Raw genomic sequence first — 19,216 nt, forward strand, 5'->3', positions numbered from 1 at the left:
GTCAAAGTTAAAGTCTAACCCCCTCAAAAGCTCTTATCTGTACAAAAGTACTGGAAAGAGCTCTGATTTCAGTGACTAAGTCCTCAGAATCCTGGGAAATCTGTCCTTATTTGTGTGTGCAGAGCCTTGTGCTGACCAGACCCTGCCTTTCCATGTGGTCAGGTCCATGTGAATGGCCCTGTGTGTAAGGGAGGAGAATGGAAGCTGATGGCACAGGGAGGTGGAAAAGGCACCCCTGAAATTCTCCAACAGTATTATCTGAGCTGCAGAGTCAAGGACACAGAAGTTAAGATGGTCCTAGAGATATTGAGGCTTGACTTTTTTTTTCAGGAGGGCAAACAGTCGTAGCCATGCTTGAAATCAGCTGAAGCTCAGCTGTAAAAGGACAGTCCTACGCTGTGCTAATACTCTGCAAAAATCAGGCTATAGCAATTCTAAGTGAAATGTAAAAATTATGCTCATTAACATTTGTGAGGAACGCTATAGAAAAGCCGGTGAGGAAATTCAATTTTGAAAATGGGGTTTGAGTAACGTGCAATAAATGTTGAGGATAATTTAGTTTCTTGAGGTGGAGAAAATTACTGTGGGAAGCTCATTTAGATTTGGTGCTGATTAATAGGAAGGAAATGGCTAAGATTCTAATGGTGGTAGATAATTTGAATGAAAATCGTCACAAAGTGATAGAGTTCACGATTCTTAGAGGGAAGGATGGCAATATCAGCAAGACATAAAAAAAAAAGACTTCAACAAACTGCAAAGATTGGTAGCTGCATCTCTTGGGAATGTTTTCTATGCTGGCAGGAGTATAGAAGACCTGGAAGCTGCCAAGAAAGCCTGAACAAAGGGCTGAAGCCCTGCTGGACTGTAATATCTGTCCTGAAACTGTGCTAACAGCAAGACAGCACAGGGGACTGAGGCGTGTGTATATGACTTGCAAGTTCAAGCTTCAAAAAATGAAGAGAAACCATCACACACAACTAGAGAAGCCCTTTCTTATCATCAGAGTTGTTCAGGGTCTTGTTTCCTCTTGGATTGTCAAATTGTTTCACAAAGATTAGAGAGAAGAAATTGAGAATGCAAACTAAGATAGTGGATATTAGATAACAAGGATTACATTAAGGGATTAAAAGTAAGGGGAAACTGAATGAAATATATGTCCACTACTCTATGAGAAATGAGGGAAACACAACAAGGAGAATGTGCAGTTGCTGCTGTTGTTTCTTGTCTGCAGCCAGGAGAAGAATGGACTAAAGAGTATTTCCATTGAGTACATATTCCCATGTCAGTGGGGCTGTGGGAATAAGAAGGAAGAAATAAAGTAATGCCAGAGCATTTAGTGTCTCTCTTCTGGGTGAGAAAGTCTTAGGGAATTAACTAAATTTCAGTAGTATCAAGACAAACCAAACTCAACACTCTCTCTCTCACCCTCACCAACTCAAAAAGAAAGGTCAAGAAAACTGTAGATAACTCATCCTCACTTCATTATGTGAAAAGCCACGAGAACAAGTTATTATTCAAGATATAAACATTTAAAGAATCAGATTCAAATAACCTGGCCAGTAGGGATTTATTGAGAACAAACTGTGCCCAATAAATTTAATCTTCCTTTTTTTTTTTAACAGCGTAGCTGCTCTAATTAAGGGAAGTGGTAGATTTTTAACACATTAAACTTTTATCAGGAAGCTGAGGAATGGTGACTTGAATGAAATCCCTCTTAAATGGGTACTCAGCTGCTTGAAAAATCCTGCAGTGGATATCCCTTTGAAAATAACCTGTCTCTGTCTCCTTTACTGTCTGCCATTGCTTATTGATACACATTGATAAAATCCTTTGAGCTGTCTCTCCAGGCTGAAGAGTCCCAGCTGTCCTGATCTCTTATTGTGTGTCAGATGCTCCAGTCCTTAAACAATCTCTTTGGCCACTCACTGGACTCACACCAGTATGCCCATACCTTTCTTCTACTGGGGAGCCCAGAACTGGGTGCAGCACCCGGTTGTCTCCCCAGGGCCGAGCAGAGGGGAAGGATCACCTCCCTCACGGATGATTCTCTTCCTAATGCAGCCCAGGATGCTGTGGCCCTTCTATGCTGCAAGAGCATATTTCTGCCTCACAGTCAGCTTGTCCATCAGGACTCCCATGTCCTCTGCAAAGCTGCTTCTACTCAGTCAGCTGATAGATGTCCCCTGTTTGGGATCAAACTGGAACATGAGCTGAGGGGAGCCCTACTGGCCCCAATTCCCTGTGATATTTGTCTTAACAACTTCTGTGCTTGAATAATAACACCAATAGATGATGCAGAGCTGAAAGAGGTAGCAAGCATAGTAGACAATATATTGAGTTATGTTGGAATAATGGAGAAAATTCTCAAAATGTGACTTGGGAAGTAAAAACTGATTGCACGAAGACAGAATGGGAAGTGAAGACATCGCTACTGCCTCAGGTACCTCTGGAGATACAATGGACTACAAAATGCATGAAAGTCAGCAATTTGAAATGCTGAAACTCGTCCTGGGCCCGTCAAACTCACGGTCACGTTTGTGACACACCAAAGGTGTCACTGTACTTTGCCCTGGTGAGGCTGCAGGTGGGATTCCTTGGGCACAGTGTTGTAAAAAAAAAAAGGAAGCAGTGAGAGGTAATTGAGAAGGACCTACGAAGAACTGGGTTTGGTTAGTTTAGAGAGCAGAAGACTTAAGAGTAGATACAAGCCCTTGCTGTTTCATAGAGGTGGTGCATCAGTTGACAGGGATAAACTCTTTATTCCGTGTAGTGGACAGAAGCTAGAACAGGGTTAGCTTAATTCACAGGACAGATGACTTGGGTTAGATTTTAAGAAAAGGCTCTTTATGAGGCTTTACAGGCATCTGAAAGGAGAGTGTAGGAAGCTGTAGAGTTGCCTCAGGTAGTGGCTGTGAAAGAAGCAGGAGAAGGATCACCCTGGATGTGCTTATCCTGTCCCAGGGCAGCAGTCGTGGTGAGCAGCCTCAAGGCAGGCCCAAAGTTCCTTTGCAGTGATCTCACAGTGATGGCACATGTGCCAGTGGAGGCTTTTATTTAAAGCCAGCATTTTTATTGGACTCATACTTTGTGTTCATCGTGTGACTTTTTTTTTTAAGTTTTCCTTCTACTGTAATGGATTATAATCTTCCTACTGCAGCTTTGCCCTTATCCTGGGCTGGACAAGTAGTACTTGTGATGGGCTAATTGTCACACTGCTTTCCTCTTCTGGACAAATTTGATGAAGTCTGCTATTTGAAGATGTTTACCTGGTGTGGAATCCTTTATTGAGTTCTGCTGAGATACTTTTTTAGTTTTCTAGCATCTGTTTTTGACGTAGGAATAGAGCACCCAGAGAAGTACTAATGCCACACACAGTGGTTAAACCAGCTCTCAGTTTGTAGTTATCCCTTACACAGCCAAGGATTGTGTTTGTTTTATCTGTAGAGATACACAGGTAAGTCTTGTCATTGTCTTTCCTGCTGCTTTCTGCTCTGTGGGTTTTGTGAACTGCATTTCTGGATGGATTGATCTTGCATCCACTCAGGTTAAGCAGACAGCCTCTGTTGGTTGCACTGGTTTTCCTATCAGGAAGTTATCATCTGTAATTTCTAGAGCCATAAAGATGAGTTACTGTTAGCAGCCTGAGACCACAAGGATGTGTTTTCAGAAAAATAACCACCTTCCATTAGAACAGTTTGTTTCTTTGGTTTTGATTCTTCTCTCCTGTTAAGGTGTTTATTTTCTTATTTATTTATTTTCTTCTTTGATTTGACGTTCTGTTAAATAGACATTTTTTGGTGCATCTCTTAGGCTGTTGATTTATCAACCTTTCAGGTGCTGTTCTGCTCAACTCCTGGCAGCTTTAAAACAAGTAAAGGTAGCTTTTGATCCAGTGTAACATTCCTTCCCTGCTTGGGTAGAGCCAGAGTGCTCACAGTTTCAAAATACAAATGGATCACAAAGCATTTTTATAACCAAGTCAGCTGGATCACTAACTTGGAAGGCAACTTTTTTGTTTGTTTTACAGGCAATGCCACTGCAGTTAAGCAGTCTCGGTACAGGATTATCGTTCAGGATTCTGCCAACGGGGGACAGGCGTGCCCAGACACTTTGTATGAGGAGAGAGAATGTGAAGATATTCCCATCTGTCCAGTGTATAGGTAAAAACTGTCAGCTTGGATCCAGCCTCTGATGGGTGCCCACTTCTCTAGAAATTATTTTTGTGCCATTGTCCTGCACGATTTTCACCAGAAAATAACACAGTACTGGAAAATGCAGAGTTAAAACAAATAATGTGCCTTGCAAAATGTGTTAAAGTAGAGTTCAAACTGGGGATTTCAGCAGATGTGGCATCATCAGAACAAGCAGCAATAGGCACAACTCCTAGAAATGGCAACCTCAGAGTCCAGTGTGTGTAAGGAAGCTGTTACTGGCGACTCCCCCCTCATTTTATCTAAAAATATTTTGGGACCACAAGCCCTCAACTACCTTAATCATAATTGTATGCTTATTGCAAAAACTCATCTTTTCCCCTGATCCTCTCAAACCAGTGAATAATACACACTTAAAAAAATACTGATTAGACAAAGAGTACAATAGGGCAATTACTCCCCACTCCTCATTAGAATTCTGTGGCCCGTCTGTTATTATGCAATATTAGTAAATAGAAAAGCATTATATATTTGCATATAAATCTCCAGCCCTTACATCCCATAGGAGATGGTCTGGGAGTAGAGTGGGGAGCTGGAGGTGGTGCCAGGCAGGATCACACCACTCCACTGTGCCATGGAAAGCTGCTTCCTGGTGTTCTTGGCACATGTACAGGCATAGGAAGCAGACTGGAAACACCATCAGCTGCACAAGAACAGGCTGGCAGGAGGAGAGCCTGAGTTCAAAGCCCACTGGAGATACATCCTGTGTATTTTGTGTAACTTTGAACCATGCCCTGCAAAAATGAGAAAGCGGGACGTTGTTGGAGTAGGACGTGGCTTTCTCGAAGGTGAACCTGGCATCTGAATTTCAGTTCACAAGGCTTATTTCAGGAGGAATCACAGCTTTTTTACTTGTTTTTTCCATAAGTCTCTTTAGCAAATCGTCGTTAGTGACTGAGGGCTTTTTTGCCCGGACGTGTTTTCTGAATTTAAGCACTTACCTGTTCATCTTTTCCTGTTGCAGGTGGAAGACCCACCGGTGGAGTTCCTGTGTGCTGGTGCCAGACTCGGTGAGACAGGGTGTGCCAGGACAGACTGAGGCGTGTGGACACGGTTTGCAGTCACGGGGTGAGCTCTTTCCATCCAGAGTGTGGTCTTTAGTAGGGTCTTTGCTCTTTTACAGCAGATAATTTGGAAACTTACTGAAGTACTTTATAAAATAAGAGTGTTTTGGGAAATGGATCCGTTGTGCAGTTTTTCTGTGCTGGGCATTAAAGAACCACTAACACAATAGTTTGTTTGAAGTATAGGAGAAGATTTATGCTTGGTGTTCAAGCACCTTCACTAACATTCTCTTCTGCTTAAAACTGAAGCATGTGGGCTTTAAAAGAATTATCTATAGGCCTCTGTGAAGTAATCCATTCATGGTGCTAAAAATGGAAAGGATAATTTCCCCATGATTTAAAATTTTGCTAATGACTTGCCTGAGGCCCGATTTTCATTAAGACTGTTGGAGAAGTTCGGTGTGGGTAAATGCTTTGGGCTCCTGCCCTTGGCGTAATTAAGCACTTAAAAGTTACAGCGATCCCATTGTCGGAACAGAAGTATTGAGAAGAATGTCACTGTTCCGAGTGCGTGATCAGAGTCTGTAGTGGTGCCTGCACATGGCTGGAGATGTGGCTGTTATCAGTCTCCTGGAAATTCTAATGAAACCCTTAACAAAAGGTTATTTTTATTGAAAAAAAAAAATAAATTGCTATACAGGTATGCTGAGGAAACTTGACATAATAATTTACTCCTTCACAAAGGCAGAAGCTATTCTTTAAAGATGAATTGAATTTCTTATATAATCTGGAAACAAAGGAAACAAAAGAAAAGTTCTGACAGTATGTGGGATGTATCTGAAAGAAGAAGTGTATTTTAAACTAAAACTCAAACGAGTAAATATCTTTAACTAGGTTTTGACCACAAACTCTTCCACAAGGTTTTCAGACCTGTAAATTGTATTCCTCAGCCTCTGTGTGAAGTTATGGTAATCTTTATTCTCTACTGGGAGCATGAACTTTGTATTGATGTTACTCTGACAGAATTAGAAGTATAAGAGGAGAGTATCACACTTATTTTTACTCTGTGGAGTGCCCTCCAATAATTACATAGGCTATGTGCTGTTTTGGTGTAATAATGAAAAACATCTCATACCTTGGTAGGTTTAAGCAAAAATTGTTTCAGTTTTTTTTTTCAGTTCATTTTTTTAATTAACTGTGGCTTTTGTTACAGCTTTGGTTTTCATAATTACATGTAGTGATAGAGCCAGTCTGCTGGGTGTTATTGAAGATGAGAGGGGTCTTAGGAAAATGAGTTCTCAGATGAATCCCACGGAAGAAGATTTTTAAAGATGTTTTGTACGAGCGAGGGGAGTGATGTCCGTGGAGGAGGCAGCTGAAGCCAAGCTGCCATATTGTGTCTGAAAATGAAGCTGATGGATTTTCAGCAATTCTGTATTTTATCTGTAGAAGTACTGAGTAAGGGAAACTTTGATAAAGCTGTCTTGCTACTCGAGCTCCTCAGGAGCAGCTTGTGTGTGTGAAGAGGTGCTGGGAAATGTCAGGGAGCAGCCAAGGGCAGTGTTTGTCACATGCCTTGCAGGGTCTCTTCAGCTTGTAAACCTCGGCACTGGAGGACTTCTGATGCTCTCATTCTTCACCATGAAGGTGGTCTTTGGAGATAGTTTTGAAATAACATGTGAGGTGAGGGTGGAGATTTGGAGTTGTTCAGCCTAGTGTGGGTTTCACAGGGAAGGTGGAGCAACACTTCCCAGAGATGCACAGGGAAATAACAGAGGATAACAGTTGTAGGCTGGAGTGAAAGGTTGCCTGGAGGGACTGTAGATTCCTTGGAGAAACTGAAAACTCAAGAATAAGGTCTTGAGCTTCCTTTTCTAACTTTGAGGTCTGTCCTGCTTGGAGCAGGCATTGGATCTTCAGAGGTCCCTTCCATTCTAGACGCCCTTGTGTGATTCTGTCAGTCTGTGGGTTTTTACGGGGGAATCTGTGTCATCAGTGGAAGAACCCCAGGTGTTAGAACAGATGCTTTGCTGCAATATTCAGGCATCCTGCAAACGAGCTTGCATTCGAGGTATCATCACCACTCCACACAGTAATTGGCTTACATAATGTGCCAGTGTCTTTAGCCAGTAAGTGCTCCTTCTCCAAAGAGTATTCATATGAATTAGCTTAGTTTCTTTCTTACCATGTAACAGCAATTACCCTTTTACCACTGAAGATAATCAGTCTGGCTGTTCCTTGCAGCATCCATTTTTAGATTTCTTTTTTCTGTCCATACCCTGACTGTCATGTAAAAAAAGAGGATTTTAGTTTTCAGTGACTGTCATATCCAGCCAATTATATAGGGACATTGAATTCATAGAAATTATTTCTAAAGAAAAACAGAGTGTGTTTATGTGTACCTATTTAGAACAATGACTGCTGAGGGAAAATTAGGTCTGAAATGACATTCAAGCTCCATTCTTACTCTCAACTAGATTCTGAGATAGATGCTTACAGATCTTGTTCCACGAGTGCTTTCACTGAAATTGCATGTAGATGTACTGTGTAATATGCAGAAGATATCAGAATTTGTCTGTGAATAATAAGCAGAATAGCCAAAGAGATGACAGCTGTCTGAAGCCGCATTTTTTTAGGTTTCATCTTGGAAAGATATTACACTAATTACAATAGCCTTTCATTTTTTATACCAGCTTCAGTGGACTAACTTAGAAAAGAGTCTTACAGGAAAGAGAAAAGTAGCCTTTAGAAATAATGAATATAGTTGTTATTTAAATTTAATTGAGGTGTGATTTGCAAAATGCCCCTGAGATAGAACACTTGAGTAAACCAGCGTGGGGATGTTACTGTTGCTTGACATTAGACAACATTTCTAAAAATAAATGAAAAGCTTTACAAACTTTTCTACTGCTGTATAGCTGTCATTTTTCCGACAAGGGACTAATTTACTAGAAGGTGACAAGACTGTGAGAAAAGGTCCTGCACGTGGGTGGGAGCAGTCCCAAGTACAGGTACAACCTAGGTGGAGAACAGATTGAGGATAGCTCCAGGGTGAGGGGCTTGGGGATGTTGGTTGATGAGAAGCTCAACATGACCCAACCATGTCCTGACTGCATCCAAAGCAGCGTGGGCAGCAGGCCGAGGGAAGTGATTCACCCCCTCTACTCCACTCTGGTGAGACCCCACCTGGAGTACTGCAATCCAGCTCTGGGGTCCTTAACACAAGAAGGATGGTGATGTGTTGGAGCAGGTCCAGGGGAAACCACAGTGATGCTCAGAGGGCTGGAGCACCTCTGCTATGGAGACAGGCTGAGAGAGTTGAGATTGTTCAGCCTGGAGAAGAGAAGGCTCTGGGGTGACCTTACAGCCCCTTCAGGTGCCTAAAGGGACTCCAAGAGAGCTGAAGAGGCACTTTGGACAGGGGTATAAATTTATAGGGCCAAGGGGGAATGGCTTTAAACTGACAGAAGTCAGGGTTAGATTAGAGATTAGGAAGAAATTCTTTATTGTGAGGGTGGGGAGGCCCTGGCACAGGTTGCCCAGAGAAATTGTGGGTACCCCATCCCTAGAAGTGTTCAAGGCCCAGTTAGATGGGTCTTTGAGCAACCTGGGATAGTGAAAGGGAGATAGAACAAGTTGAGCTTCAAGGTCCCTTACAACCCAAACCATTCTATGATTTCATGAGAATTGTTTCTGCTTCAGATGCCCTTCAGTGACTTTACTGTTCTCTGATGTCTGTGATGGAGGATCCTTCACAACTGACCTCTCCTTTCAGTGCTGACATGAGCAGCCACCTTAGCCATATACATTTTGGGGAAAAAAAAATGTTTTGCTTGTTACAAGGCATTGTTAAGGTTTAATTAGCAGATGGAAAGCCTGTTTTAAGGAAGCGTCTTTGAAGGCTGCTTCAAACACCATCGATGAAGTAAATAGACATGTATTAAAGTCCAGACTAGTCTAATGAGACTCTGCTTTAAAATCCAGTCTTGGAAACACACTGACAATGTGATTATGGAAAGAGTAGTTACTTTCTCGAAGCTGCAGCAATAGAACATGTCATGCCTTATTTCTTCTGCCACTTTGCTTTGATTCATCTGGGGGATTCGACCAAATCTCCCCCTGTTAATGAGACAGTAGGTCCATATCAGAGCTGTAGCTGTGACACAGAGCAGTAGATATTTTTAGAGGTAATTTATTGATTTGTGTACAGGAGAACAACAAGAGACCCACCAATGCAGTGATGAGAAGCTAATCCTCTGCTTTGGAGAAGGGCACTGCCCCTGGCTCACCAGAGGCCACGGGGTGGATCAACCCTGGACAGCCCCGTTGGGCATCTCAGTAGCACATTTCTGGTGGGCTCCAATATCAGGCCACGTATGATGTATTCGTTTCCTTTAACTGTGTTGTGAATTCACACCACGTGGACTTGGCTAGGATGATTTGTGTTAAATATAACCTGTTTCAGTTGAAAAGTTGATGCATGAATTGACGGGGAAAAAGTGGAATGCAGGCAGCACTGGCCTCGAGCAATTTAAGATTCTTGTCTCCTTCATTGCAAGTTTCTGTCTCTTGCTCTGGAGCTTTCTGATAGCTGTAGGGACATTGCAGACAAGACTGGTTTTAGACTCAGATTCAGACCAAGAGCTTGTCATCGTGAGAGAAAAATTGGTAACAAACTGCTGTCCAAGTTTTCTGAGTGTATCTGAGTGGAGTGATAGTTCCAGTAAAATCTTGCCTGAAATATAGGCAGTACTGTGATCACAAACTTAATAGTGCCGAAGTTAATGCGTCCATATTAAGCAAGATGAAAGGATGAGTTTAGATACAGCCTCTTAATATTGCATCTACAAAAAATGTTTCAAACAGGCATCCCTTAGCTGTATTATCTTGTGTATTATCAATCACTAATGGCCATATACATTGCTGTTGTTTCTCCTGCAATTATTTTATGGTAACCTGTTTATAATGAGTTGTGCCATCAAAAAGACATCAGTGTTACTTTTTTTTTTTTTTTTTTTTGCTCATAAGATGGTCACCCAACAGTTCTTATTCCCTCTTTTGAAGGTAGTTAGTATAACTGCTGATTAGCTAAATTAACAGATGTATTCATTATAATTCGAGTTGCAGAATGCTTTTGCAGAGAATTACCAATTTCAGGAGGTACATATTAGAATCCTGTGATAATTTAGAGACTAAAGGCAATGTGATAACCTAAAATTTGCAAGGAAGGAACACGTTTATGATTGTAAACGTGGCAAAGACTCGACTGCTTTGGTTGTGGGGTGATATTTTCTGAGCAGTGCTCTGCAGTGCAGTCCTGTGTGTAAATATGTCCAGCTGACAGCAGCTCACCTGTCATCAGCAGCTCCCTCCAATATTAACTTTGCCTGGTAGGACAGGGGCACCTTGAACCTTCTTCTGGGTGACGCTGGGCCTTCATTAGGTTTGTCAGTGTTTTTCCTGATGGTACCAGCCTAAGGCAACACAAATGGAGCACAGGGAGCTGAACTTGAGTGGTCCCAGCCAGAGTCACGGTCTGGGAGACACCTGCCTGGCAGCACTGGGAGCAAATAGTTGAGGGGAAGAATAATCACCAGGGTAAAGACAGGAGCTGATCTTGTTTGTGATACATTTGTGAAACAGTTTGTCCAGAGTGGGATTGAGGTTCAGGGAGAGATTGCCTTTGCAGGATGAAGAGCCTTGGCCTTGTTATCAGCCATGTCTGCCTGGGGCTTCACCGGTGCTTTAGGGATGTAGCCACTCTACATCTTAATGCAAATTCATAAAGGATGTGTTACCTGTGTTGTTACCCTCCTGTGGCTGATAATGCAGTTTTTAGCTCATAAACACATGGAGAGTAGCAAGGTGGTGAGAAACAACCAAACCAGAACTGATTTGCCGTTACTTGTTTCTGATAATCTGATTTCTTTCCCTGACGAGGCAGTGGGCTGGAGGTCAGGCAATAGGGGAAGTGGAAAGCAGCACAGATAATATTGTCTTGACTTCAGGAAGACTTTGAGTCTGGTCCCACATGATGGTCTCCCATGTGCAATAAGAAAGTGCAGGGTGAGGTGGTTGTGCAACTTGTTGAAAAAACCCATTCCAAGCTCTGTTATCAGTTATTTGCTGTCAACCAGGGAGGCTGTTTCAGATGGCTTCCCACGGGGCATGTGTGCTCCTGACCGTCTTCAGTGTTTCCACTAGCAGTGTGGATGATGAACTAGAGAGCACATCTGTAACACATCTGGGGAGTTGCAAGTCCCGAGTGCTCTGAAAGGCAGAACAAAAATATGTATTGGGTAAATTTGAGCATGCTCTGAAATCAGAAAAGTAAAATTTGCATCAAAGAAAAAGATGTGGAGCACTTGCAATGTAGAAAGTGGGTGATGGTACTGTAGAGGAAAGTCTGGAATTGTGGACTGTGTGTGAGAGGCATTATACTGTTTTGAAACAGCACCCATCATAAAATAAGGTATTACTTACATTTTTCTTCTCCTCTCCAAGTTCCTGAAATTTATTCTTCTGTTTCCTAAGATGGAATGTGTTTAACAGGTAATCCTCTCTTTTATTTTTTGTTCCATAACACCTTCTGCCGCTATAAGTAATGACAAACAATTAAGATCAAATAAAAGCACCAAAACTTTCTCTTGGGTAATTCCAATTCCTGTTCTGCCAATAGATTTAGAATAGATTAGGAACTTTTTTTTTTTTGCAAAATACCCCAATTTCATTAACAGAAAGAAATCAGGTATTTAGGAGTCTACCTCTGATGAATAACAGGTAACAAAATCTCTTGAACTTAATGAAACTTTACCCTTGATTTTGCATTTAAAACTAATCTTTCGTGGTGAGCTCTGTGTATCTGCACACAGGAGTTGCAGAGATTGATCACTGCGTTCTGGATGTGTGATTACATGAGTCTGGATAGTTTTTATCAGTTTACCTATAGGCTTTGATATTTACTTCCCAAAGACTGGGTTTAATTGTGGATTTGATAGTAGGTTGGTTTCACGTAAAAATGTGTGAAAGTGTTTCACAAAGGGGAAAACAAGGAAAAATTGAGGAGGAGTAGACAAAAATGTAATACTAATGTTGTGTATGCATTCCTAGCCTTCCCTGAACCAGTGGCATGAGGAAGATATCCTCACCCAGACAGATTTTCCATGGGATTAATTTCATTTTGTAACATTAGAATTGACCAGGAGCAGGAGGGAAGGGGAGGGGAATGGGCAGATGAGGCTGTGTGAGATGTGATGAATCAATCTCTCTGAGCATTTTGGCTGCCTTTGATATTCCTTCAGTTTAATGTATGAGAAATAAAATCACCTACTTGTACAGAAATCATCCTGGGCCAGTTTCTTAAAACCCGGTGCTGTAGCAGAGGTGTCTGTGTAAATATGTGTATGGCTGGAGTGTGCAGCTGGGCACTGCTTTGGGGCATGGAAATTCATCCTCATATTGCATTACATCCCACTGATCTCCAGGTAATGTGTTCCCATAGACCAATTTTTCTTTCTTTGGGTGTGTAGTTGATAGGACAGGGGGAAGAAAGATTGATACTGATTTTCCAGTGACAGGTTGTTCACAGAAGAGTGATGGTGGGCTGCCCTCCTGTTTTTAATGCGGGATGTCAGCAGGCATCACAGGGTGCTTAAAACTATATTTCAGCCTGGGTCTGCCCAGCTCCCACCCCAAGTAGAGCTGCTCTAAGAGTATTTCATAGGTGGTAGGAGAATTGGCATGACATTACTTCATAGACACTAACTAATGGCAAGAGAGACTCCAAGTCATTCCTGTCACTGTAGCCTTATGCCAGCAACATAAAAATTGAGGAGACTCTCAGAGAATTTGTCCTGACAGCAAGCTACGGTGCAGCATTTTATCCAAAGGCAACTCAATGATCTGTAGACTTCCTGTAAAATAAAGATGATGAAGACTGCATCAGATAAATTACATATATTTGATTTCCTTCAAAACCAGGACAGTAAATTCCACTCTGAAGAAGGCAGTCAGAAGGCTCTCTCGCTAAACAACATACTGTCCTTATCTGATAAACGAAACAAATATCAGCATCTTAATACCACACACAGCATTTGTTTTCTGGGGGAAAATAAAAAGCCCTAATCACGTAGAATAGTCTTTTGAAGCCAGGGGGCAGGAACACTGAAAATGCACGCTATGGGCTTGTACCAATAGAGGGATTGTTAAAAGATCAAAATAATGAGAAGGAAAGCAGAGGGACATCAAAGCTTTCCACGTTATGTATTTCTGCCTTGATTAGGAGGGAAGAGGGAGGAAGGGAAGAAAGAAGGTTTTAGATCAATAGGAAGTGGCCCGGTCACCGCAAAGTCAAAGGCAGCACCGTCCAAATGTGTACAATTTACAGGAATTGCTGGAGCATCTCAATCATAAAAGTCCCACAGGATCTGACAGTACTCACACCATATTTAACAGGTACAGAGAGAGAGTTGAGATCATCTTATCTGAAGGAAACTCCTTTTTAAATGTAGGGGTAGATAGATTTTCATTTTGTCTTTCATCCCTCTGATTAAGTTCAGCTCTCTTTGGTCCTCCCAAGATTTCTTTTATCTAGCGTGCAATCTGTATGATCTAAGCAACTATCGTTGGCGAAAGTAATTTTTGGGGTCCTTTTTTAAATGATGGACTGTCATTAAACAGAGTATAGTAGATGAAAGAGGTCCAAGGAGAACCAAACTGTGCTCTGACTGAGGAGGATGAAAGGCATAATGAGAGACATAATGAAGAGCAATCTCTCCCTCAAACTGGAGACAGGCCCTTCCAATTATGACTTGTTTTTACCACCAACTTCCAGTGATTTAAAATCCTAGTTATGAGCAGTTGATTCAGGTTTTTCATACAAGTCTTGAGAAATTTATGTTATGTGAGCAGAAGGCCTGGGTGGTCACACGCCATGGTTTGTGCAGAGGATGTTACAGACTGTATCAGAATCTCTTCTGTGGCAGTGGGTGGTTTGTAAGCAGACCTGATCACACAGCCTTGTGTGCTCTTTATCAGAAGCACAGGAGCCACTTCATCTTGAAATTCTGTGTTTCGTTCATTTGGAGCCTGAAACACAGGGGTTTCTAATCCTTAATATTTTATATGAGCTCATGTAGCTGTCACTATAACTAGCTTTAAAAATATCTGATCTTTTCATGTTCTGTCTGATCTTTGGCCCCTGTGTGTGTCTGGCATACCTCAGTTCAATGGGTTAACCCTGCAGTGAGTAAACTATTTTAGTTTCTTGATGATTTTCAATTTAATTGAATCATCCTTTGTTCTTGAGACATTTGTGTCCCAGTTGGTCTCCTTTTTTGTTTGCTATTTTATATAACACTTTCACATCCCTCTTGTGCACCTCTCTGTGTGCAGGCAGGCCCATTCAGTTCTGATTTAGATCTACTTTTGCTTTTATAAAATTTTAATTTCCTCCTTGTCACAGTTGTGCTGTTTACAACTCCAAAGACAATTCATGCCAGACCCGCTGTGGTTCGTAGGGAAATTGTTAAAAATTCATCTGAGCTGAGCGGGATAAGATCCAGGTTCCCTGGAAAATGGCCTTAAGGAGAACTTTTCTTCAAACAGACATTTTAAATGGGAAAGCTTGAAGCATGACTAAAAATAAGTGAGTTTATTAAAAAGCTTTTATAGTACTAGTTGTCAGGAGAGCACTAGAGATGTTACTCTCTCAGTCTTTACTCAAATAACCTTTTTCTTGTCCATAATGATCTCATTAACTGGAAGGATGAAGACTGGTCGTTTGTTCTTTCACTTCTGTAGTTCCAAAGGGATTTAGTTTGAGAAATGGGCATTTCTGTGTTGAAATGCTGATCCTGCTTAAATCAGTGAAATATTAAAGGACTCCATCACTTGTTTGGGCTCCCACCTCTCCCCCAAAAAATCAACAAACCCAAATGAACAAACAAAAAAAACCCCCAAAAACAATAAATAGAAAAACAAACAAACAAACCCAAATGCTGGTGAAAGGAAAATGGAGATATTGAAAGGAATGCAGAATTTGATTTATAGAATGTGTTGTTCATTGTCAAACCCCTAAGGTTTGGCCTCTCTGTGCAGTTTCCTTCAGAGGAGCTTGATAAAAGTTGCAAGTTTGCATTTTCCCTTAATTTGCATTAGTTAGAAAGCACTTCTTAGTGGAAACTATTGAGTCAGGTTTCTTTCATAAATTGGGAACTAATACTCAACATGAGTATTAGCATTTTAAGTGGCAGAGCTCATCAGTAGGGCTTACTGTAAATCTCCAAGCACAAGATGTGTTTTTTCGGTGAGGTGTGCCACAAAGGTGCAAAAGGAGTCCTGATGTCATGTTCGTTGGCTCTGAATTTGTATATTAATGTTACTCCAATCCCTTTATGTCTCCAGTTGAGGTTTTAGACATGAGATTTCAATTTCAGAATAAATGAGTAACCTTGACTCAAACTGTCTTTCAAAATTCGCAGCATCTTTCTTTCAAACAGGTGCACTAAAGTGACAGTAGAATAACTGGAAGTGACAGGGATGCTTATGAAGTGCTTGCACTTGTGAGAGTACAGCAGGTGACTGTGAACTGGTCAATATTACATTTGCTTTGGGTGCCCAGTGCTGCTCTTTTCTGTTGGCACTGTTTCTAAATATGTTCAGAAATACTAAAAATACTGAGCAATGTCTTTAGCACTTTCTGAAACAAGTCTGATGATCGCAGTTGTAATACTTCCAAACATTTTTCCTGTTGGAAACATCCCTTCTCCACTTTCCTTAACAGTATTGTCATTTATTTGCTTCTGAAAAGACTCAGGAGAAGATTCTGTCTTCTTTATTTATAATAAATCAAGTGAAACTTCATCCAAAAAATTGGAATTTCCCTGGAATAAAATTACTACACAAGAAAAAGCCATCTCTATACCTTGATGGCAATAGATAGTAATGAAAAAAATGTCACCTTCTAACAAAGATTTTTCTAAAGTCAATTTTTTTGCTGGCAGCCGCTGGGTTTGCCAGGTGTGTGCATCATTTATTAAAAGATTGCTGATATTGGCTTTGTGAAACAAGGAAAGTTCGGAATAATATATTCTGATATTTGACAGAGTTTTCCCGAAGTAGGGTATTTTGTAATGTCAAATTTGGATCCTGGATGTGAAGCCTTGTAGCAAATGTTACTTTTTACCGCTTTTCTGATCAATTCCAGTCAGTGCTATTGTTTCTTTTTGACAGTTCACTGAAGTTTTCAGCCCTTGCAATCATACATTTGGGTTTTTTGCAATATGCCCTAGGGTGATTGAAATTTCTCCCAGTTATGTGTTCTCTACTGTCTTTTGGATATTAACTCTCTGCATCTTTGTTTTTTTTATCCCGATCTTTGCGTAGGCAAAGGAAGCGCCTGAACTCGAGGCAGGCATTGCGAGGGATTCTAACAGACCCATTAAAATGTAATAGGCTTGTCGAAGGCCATCTACTTGAGCATCCGTTTAATTCAGGGTGAAGGAGATCAGCACGTCCTCGGGGGATGTGGGACGTGCCAGGGCAGCGCTCCCAGACTCCGCTGTGTGCTTGGAATACGGGGCTTCCACGGCCACTGCCCTCGCTGACCACGAGCCTCCGCTGCCGCCTTGTTTTTCTCCCCGTGCTCTGGGAGGGCATCTTAATAATGGGTCTTATTAACAATATCTGAGAAAATCAAGCAGAAATTGGTCTGCAGAACTGAGCAGCGACGTGCAGATGTGGACCCTTTGGAGAGTCTGGGGGATTCAGCTGTTCTGTCACGTTTTAACCCCCAGTACGTACGACGTGATCGCAGCGGGCGTTGTTCGGGGTGCGCTGGGGAATCTGGGGGACAAGTCAGAAACACCCCTGTTTTGTAAGAAATTTCTTTGACCAGCAGGTGCTTTTCCAGGGCCACTTTGAAACGTTTGGTTAGTGGAGCACATAAAAAGCACTGCCTGTGAGATGGATTGGTTTTGTGAGGGCTGCGTGGCTGATGTAGTTGCACGTGAACAAACCTCCAAAACAAACAGGGACAAATTGGTGTTTTGAAATAAATAGATATCTTCAATGCCTACTTTATGGGGTATAAATTTTCATGTAATCTAAGCACATCTGCTCATAATAATTAACTTCTGTGGTGTATGAAAAGAAAAGCTACATCAGCTCTATGGTGTGGCGAGATGGATTGCTTTCTCTGTGTTCATCATAGTGATTAATTGTAGCATTTATAGGAAGATGGCTGCTTTTTGTTCATTTTTGTTTTTAGATCATGTATCTGGCCTTTTTTTTTAAGCTTATTTAAATGTTAATACTCTGCAAATCCAGAATGAAAGCGTAAACTTCCCAGTTTTAAATGCTTTGATGAGAAACGGGCCAGAATGTGTCTGCTCAAATTGTCTTATCTGAAGCCTTTCAAAGATGCCTGTGTTTTTGCTAGTGAGATCAATTTCACAGGTAGATGTGAATGGTCAAAGTAACCAGCAAAGAAATTTAGAAGGATTATGGAATTTCATTTGACCCTAATTGCTAGTGTTTCCAAGGGGCAAACTCAATAATAATGAAACTTATTAGCAAGTTGCAGTTGGTTCTGTGGTTTTGCAGGCATTACATTTTTACTGAGTCAAATAATCATCTGATGTGTTTTTAGAAGTTAAATGCACTTAATTCCTGGGCTTTAGTTGAGTAAAATTTGATTATATGCTCTGTGGAATGTAAATGTTCAGGTTTGCAGTGTAAGAAGTGATGGGTATTTGAGTACAGCTGTCAGTTATCACTAACCTGTCGAGTAGGTTGATGAGGAGAGCCTAATGATCCTGCTGTATTTTCTCCCATCATCTGCTTCCATTCCTTGCAAACCAGTTAATATGTGTTGTATAGATGGAGTTTAGCCGTGGGTTTTTGTTGGTGTTGAGTTTGCCCAGTCAGAATGGTGGAAGCAAAAGAAATGAAATGTGGAGAGCATTTATTGAGCAGAAGTCTGAACCTTGGGTAAAATTGCAGGAGGAGTGTGCAGAATTTGGTTTACTATTTAAAAAACCTTTCTGCTCAAATCATATTGATTAAATGATAAACAAAGTACTTTCTTGAAATCTCACAGTTACTGGCATAAACTCCCTGATTGAATTATGTGGCAAACAGAACATTATAAGGGAAAATGTCTTTACCAGTTACAGTTATATCTTTTTTTTTTTTAAGTATTTCTTATTAAAAATTTCATCTCAGGGTTTTCTCAGAAGATAAACTAGACTCAACAAAAAGTTAATGCAAAAATAAGCTATTGCAGTGGCATCAATGAGCAGATACAATAAGCAAATAAGCAATTTGCAGATAGAGAGTCAACATCCCATGAAATGTTTATAAAGGTAATATTTAAGATCTCATAAAATCAAATTGTATTCAGATACAATAACAAAAGTCAGTAATAAAACAGTGGTGAATCAGTCCTAGAGATTATCATAAAGCAAAAGGCTCTATTCAATTTCAGGGCTTTTCTTTAGTGCTAAGCACACTATACGTTTTTATGTCAACTCCACCCAATCTTTGCTTACCCAGTTGCTCATGTTTAGAGCGCACACATCCAAATCAAACTGCTAGAGGCATGTGCTTTTTGATGCAATATAATTTAATTATTAAGAGAGTCTTTTAGGATTCACGGTGCTGAGCATTTTTAGGATTTTTGTCCTCAAGGAAACAAGCGGTTCTGAAATGAGGCTACTGTTCTTAATTTTCTTCCCCAGTGTCCATCAATCTATTACAGAAAGAAAGTTGATGTATTTAACTTTTTTCCTCCTTTTTTTTTTTTTTTTTTAAATAGTTGTCTCTGCTCAATGATCATTTGGCCCAGTATCTTTGCGCAAATCAAAAATAAATTGATGCTCCCTTCTGGCACATCAAGATCAGTTTGTCTAAGTTTGAGCTAGAATTCATTAGGACAGATATTTCAAATAGCCAGCTTATCCTTGATAGCCCTTTCCCTGAAAGGAAACCCACTCCTGGAAA

At 40.9% G+C, this 19,216-nt stretch overlaps 1 protein-coding gene across 4 annotated transcripts in view; it reads left to right on the forward strand.

Moving 5' to 3' along the window:
- The window catches only part of THSD7B (thrombospondin type 1 domain containing 7B), a 306,100-nt gene that overhangs the window by 172,372 nt on the left and 114,512 nt on the right, over positions 1–19,216 (forward strand). For all 4 annotated transcript variants that reach the window (XM_027884317.1, XM_027884316.1, XM_027884318.1 and 1 more), the window contains 2 exons: positions 4,028–4,160; positions 5,176–5,279. In XM_027884317.1, the coding sequence (XP_027740118.1) occupies positions 4,028–4,160; positions 5,176–5,279 (237 nt within the window). The remainder of the gene's footprint in view (positions 1–4,027; positions 4,161–5,175; positions 5,280–19,216) is intronic.

The sequence above is a fragment of the Empidonax traillii genome, unplaced genomic scaffold (genome assembly GCF_003031625.1).
Source record: "Empidonax traillii isolate 1590-97213 ecotype Southwest subspecies unplaced genomic scaffold, ASM303162v1 scaffold142:size1213974, whole genome shotgun sequence".
Taxonomy (NCBI): domain Eukaryota; kingdom Metazoa; phylum Chordata; class Aves; order Passeriformes; family Tyrannidae; genus Empidonax; species Empidonax traillii.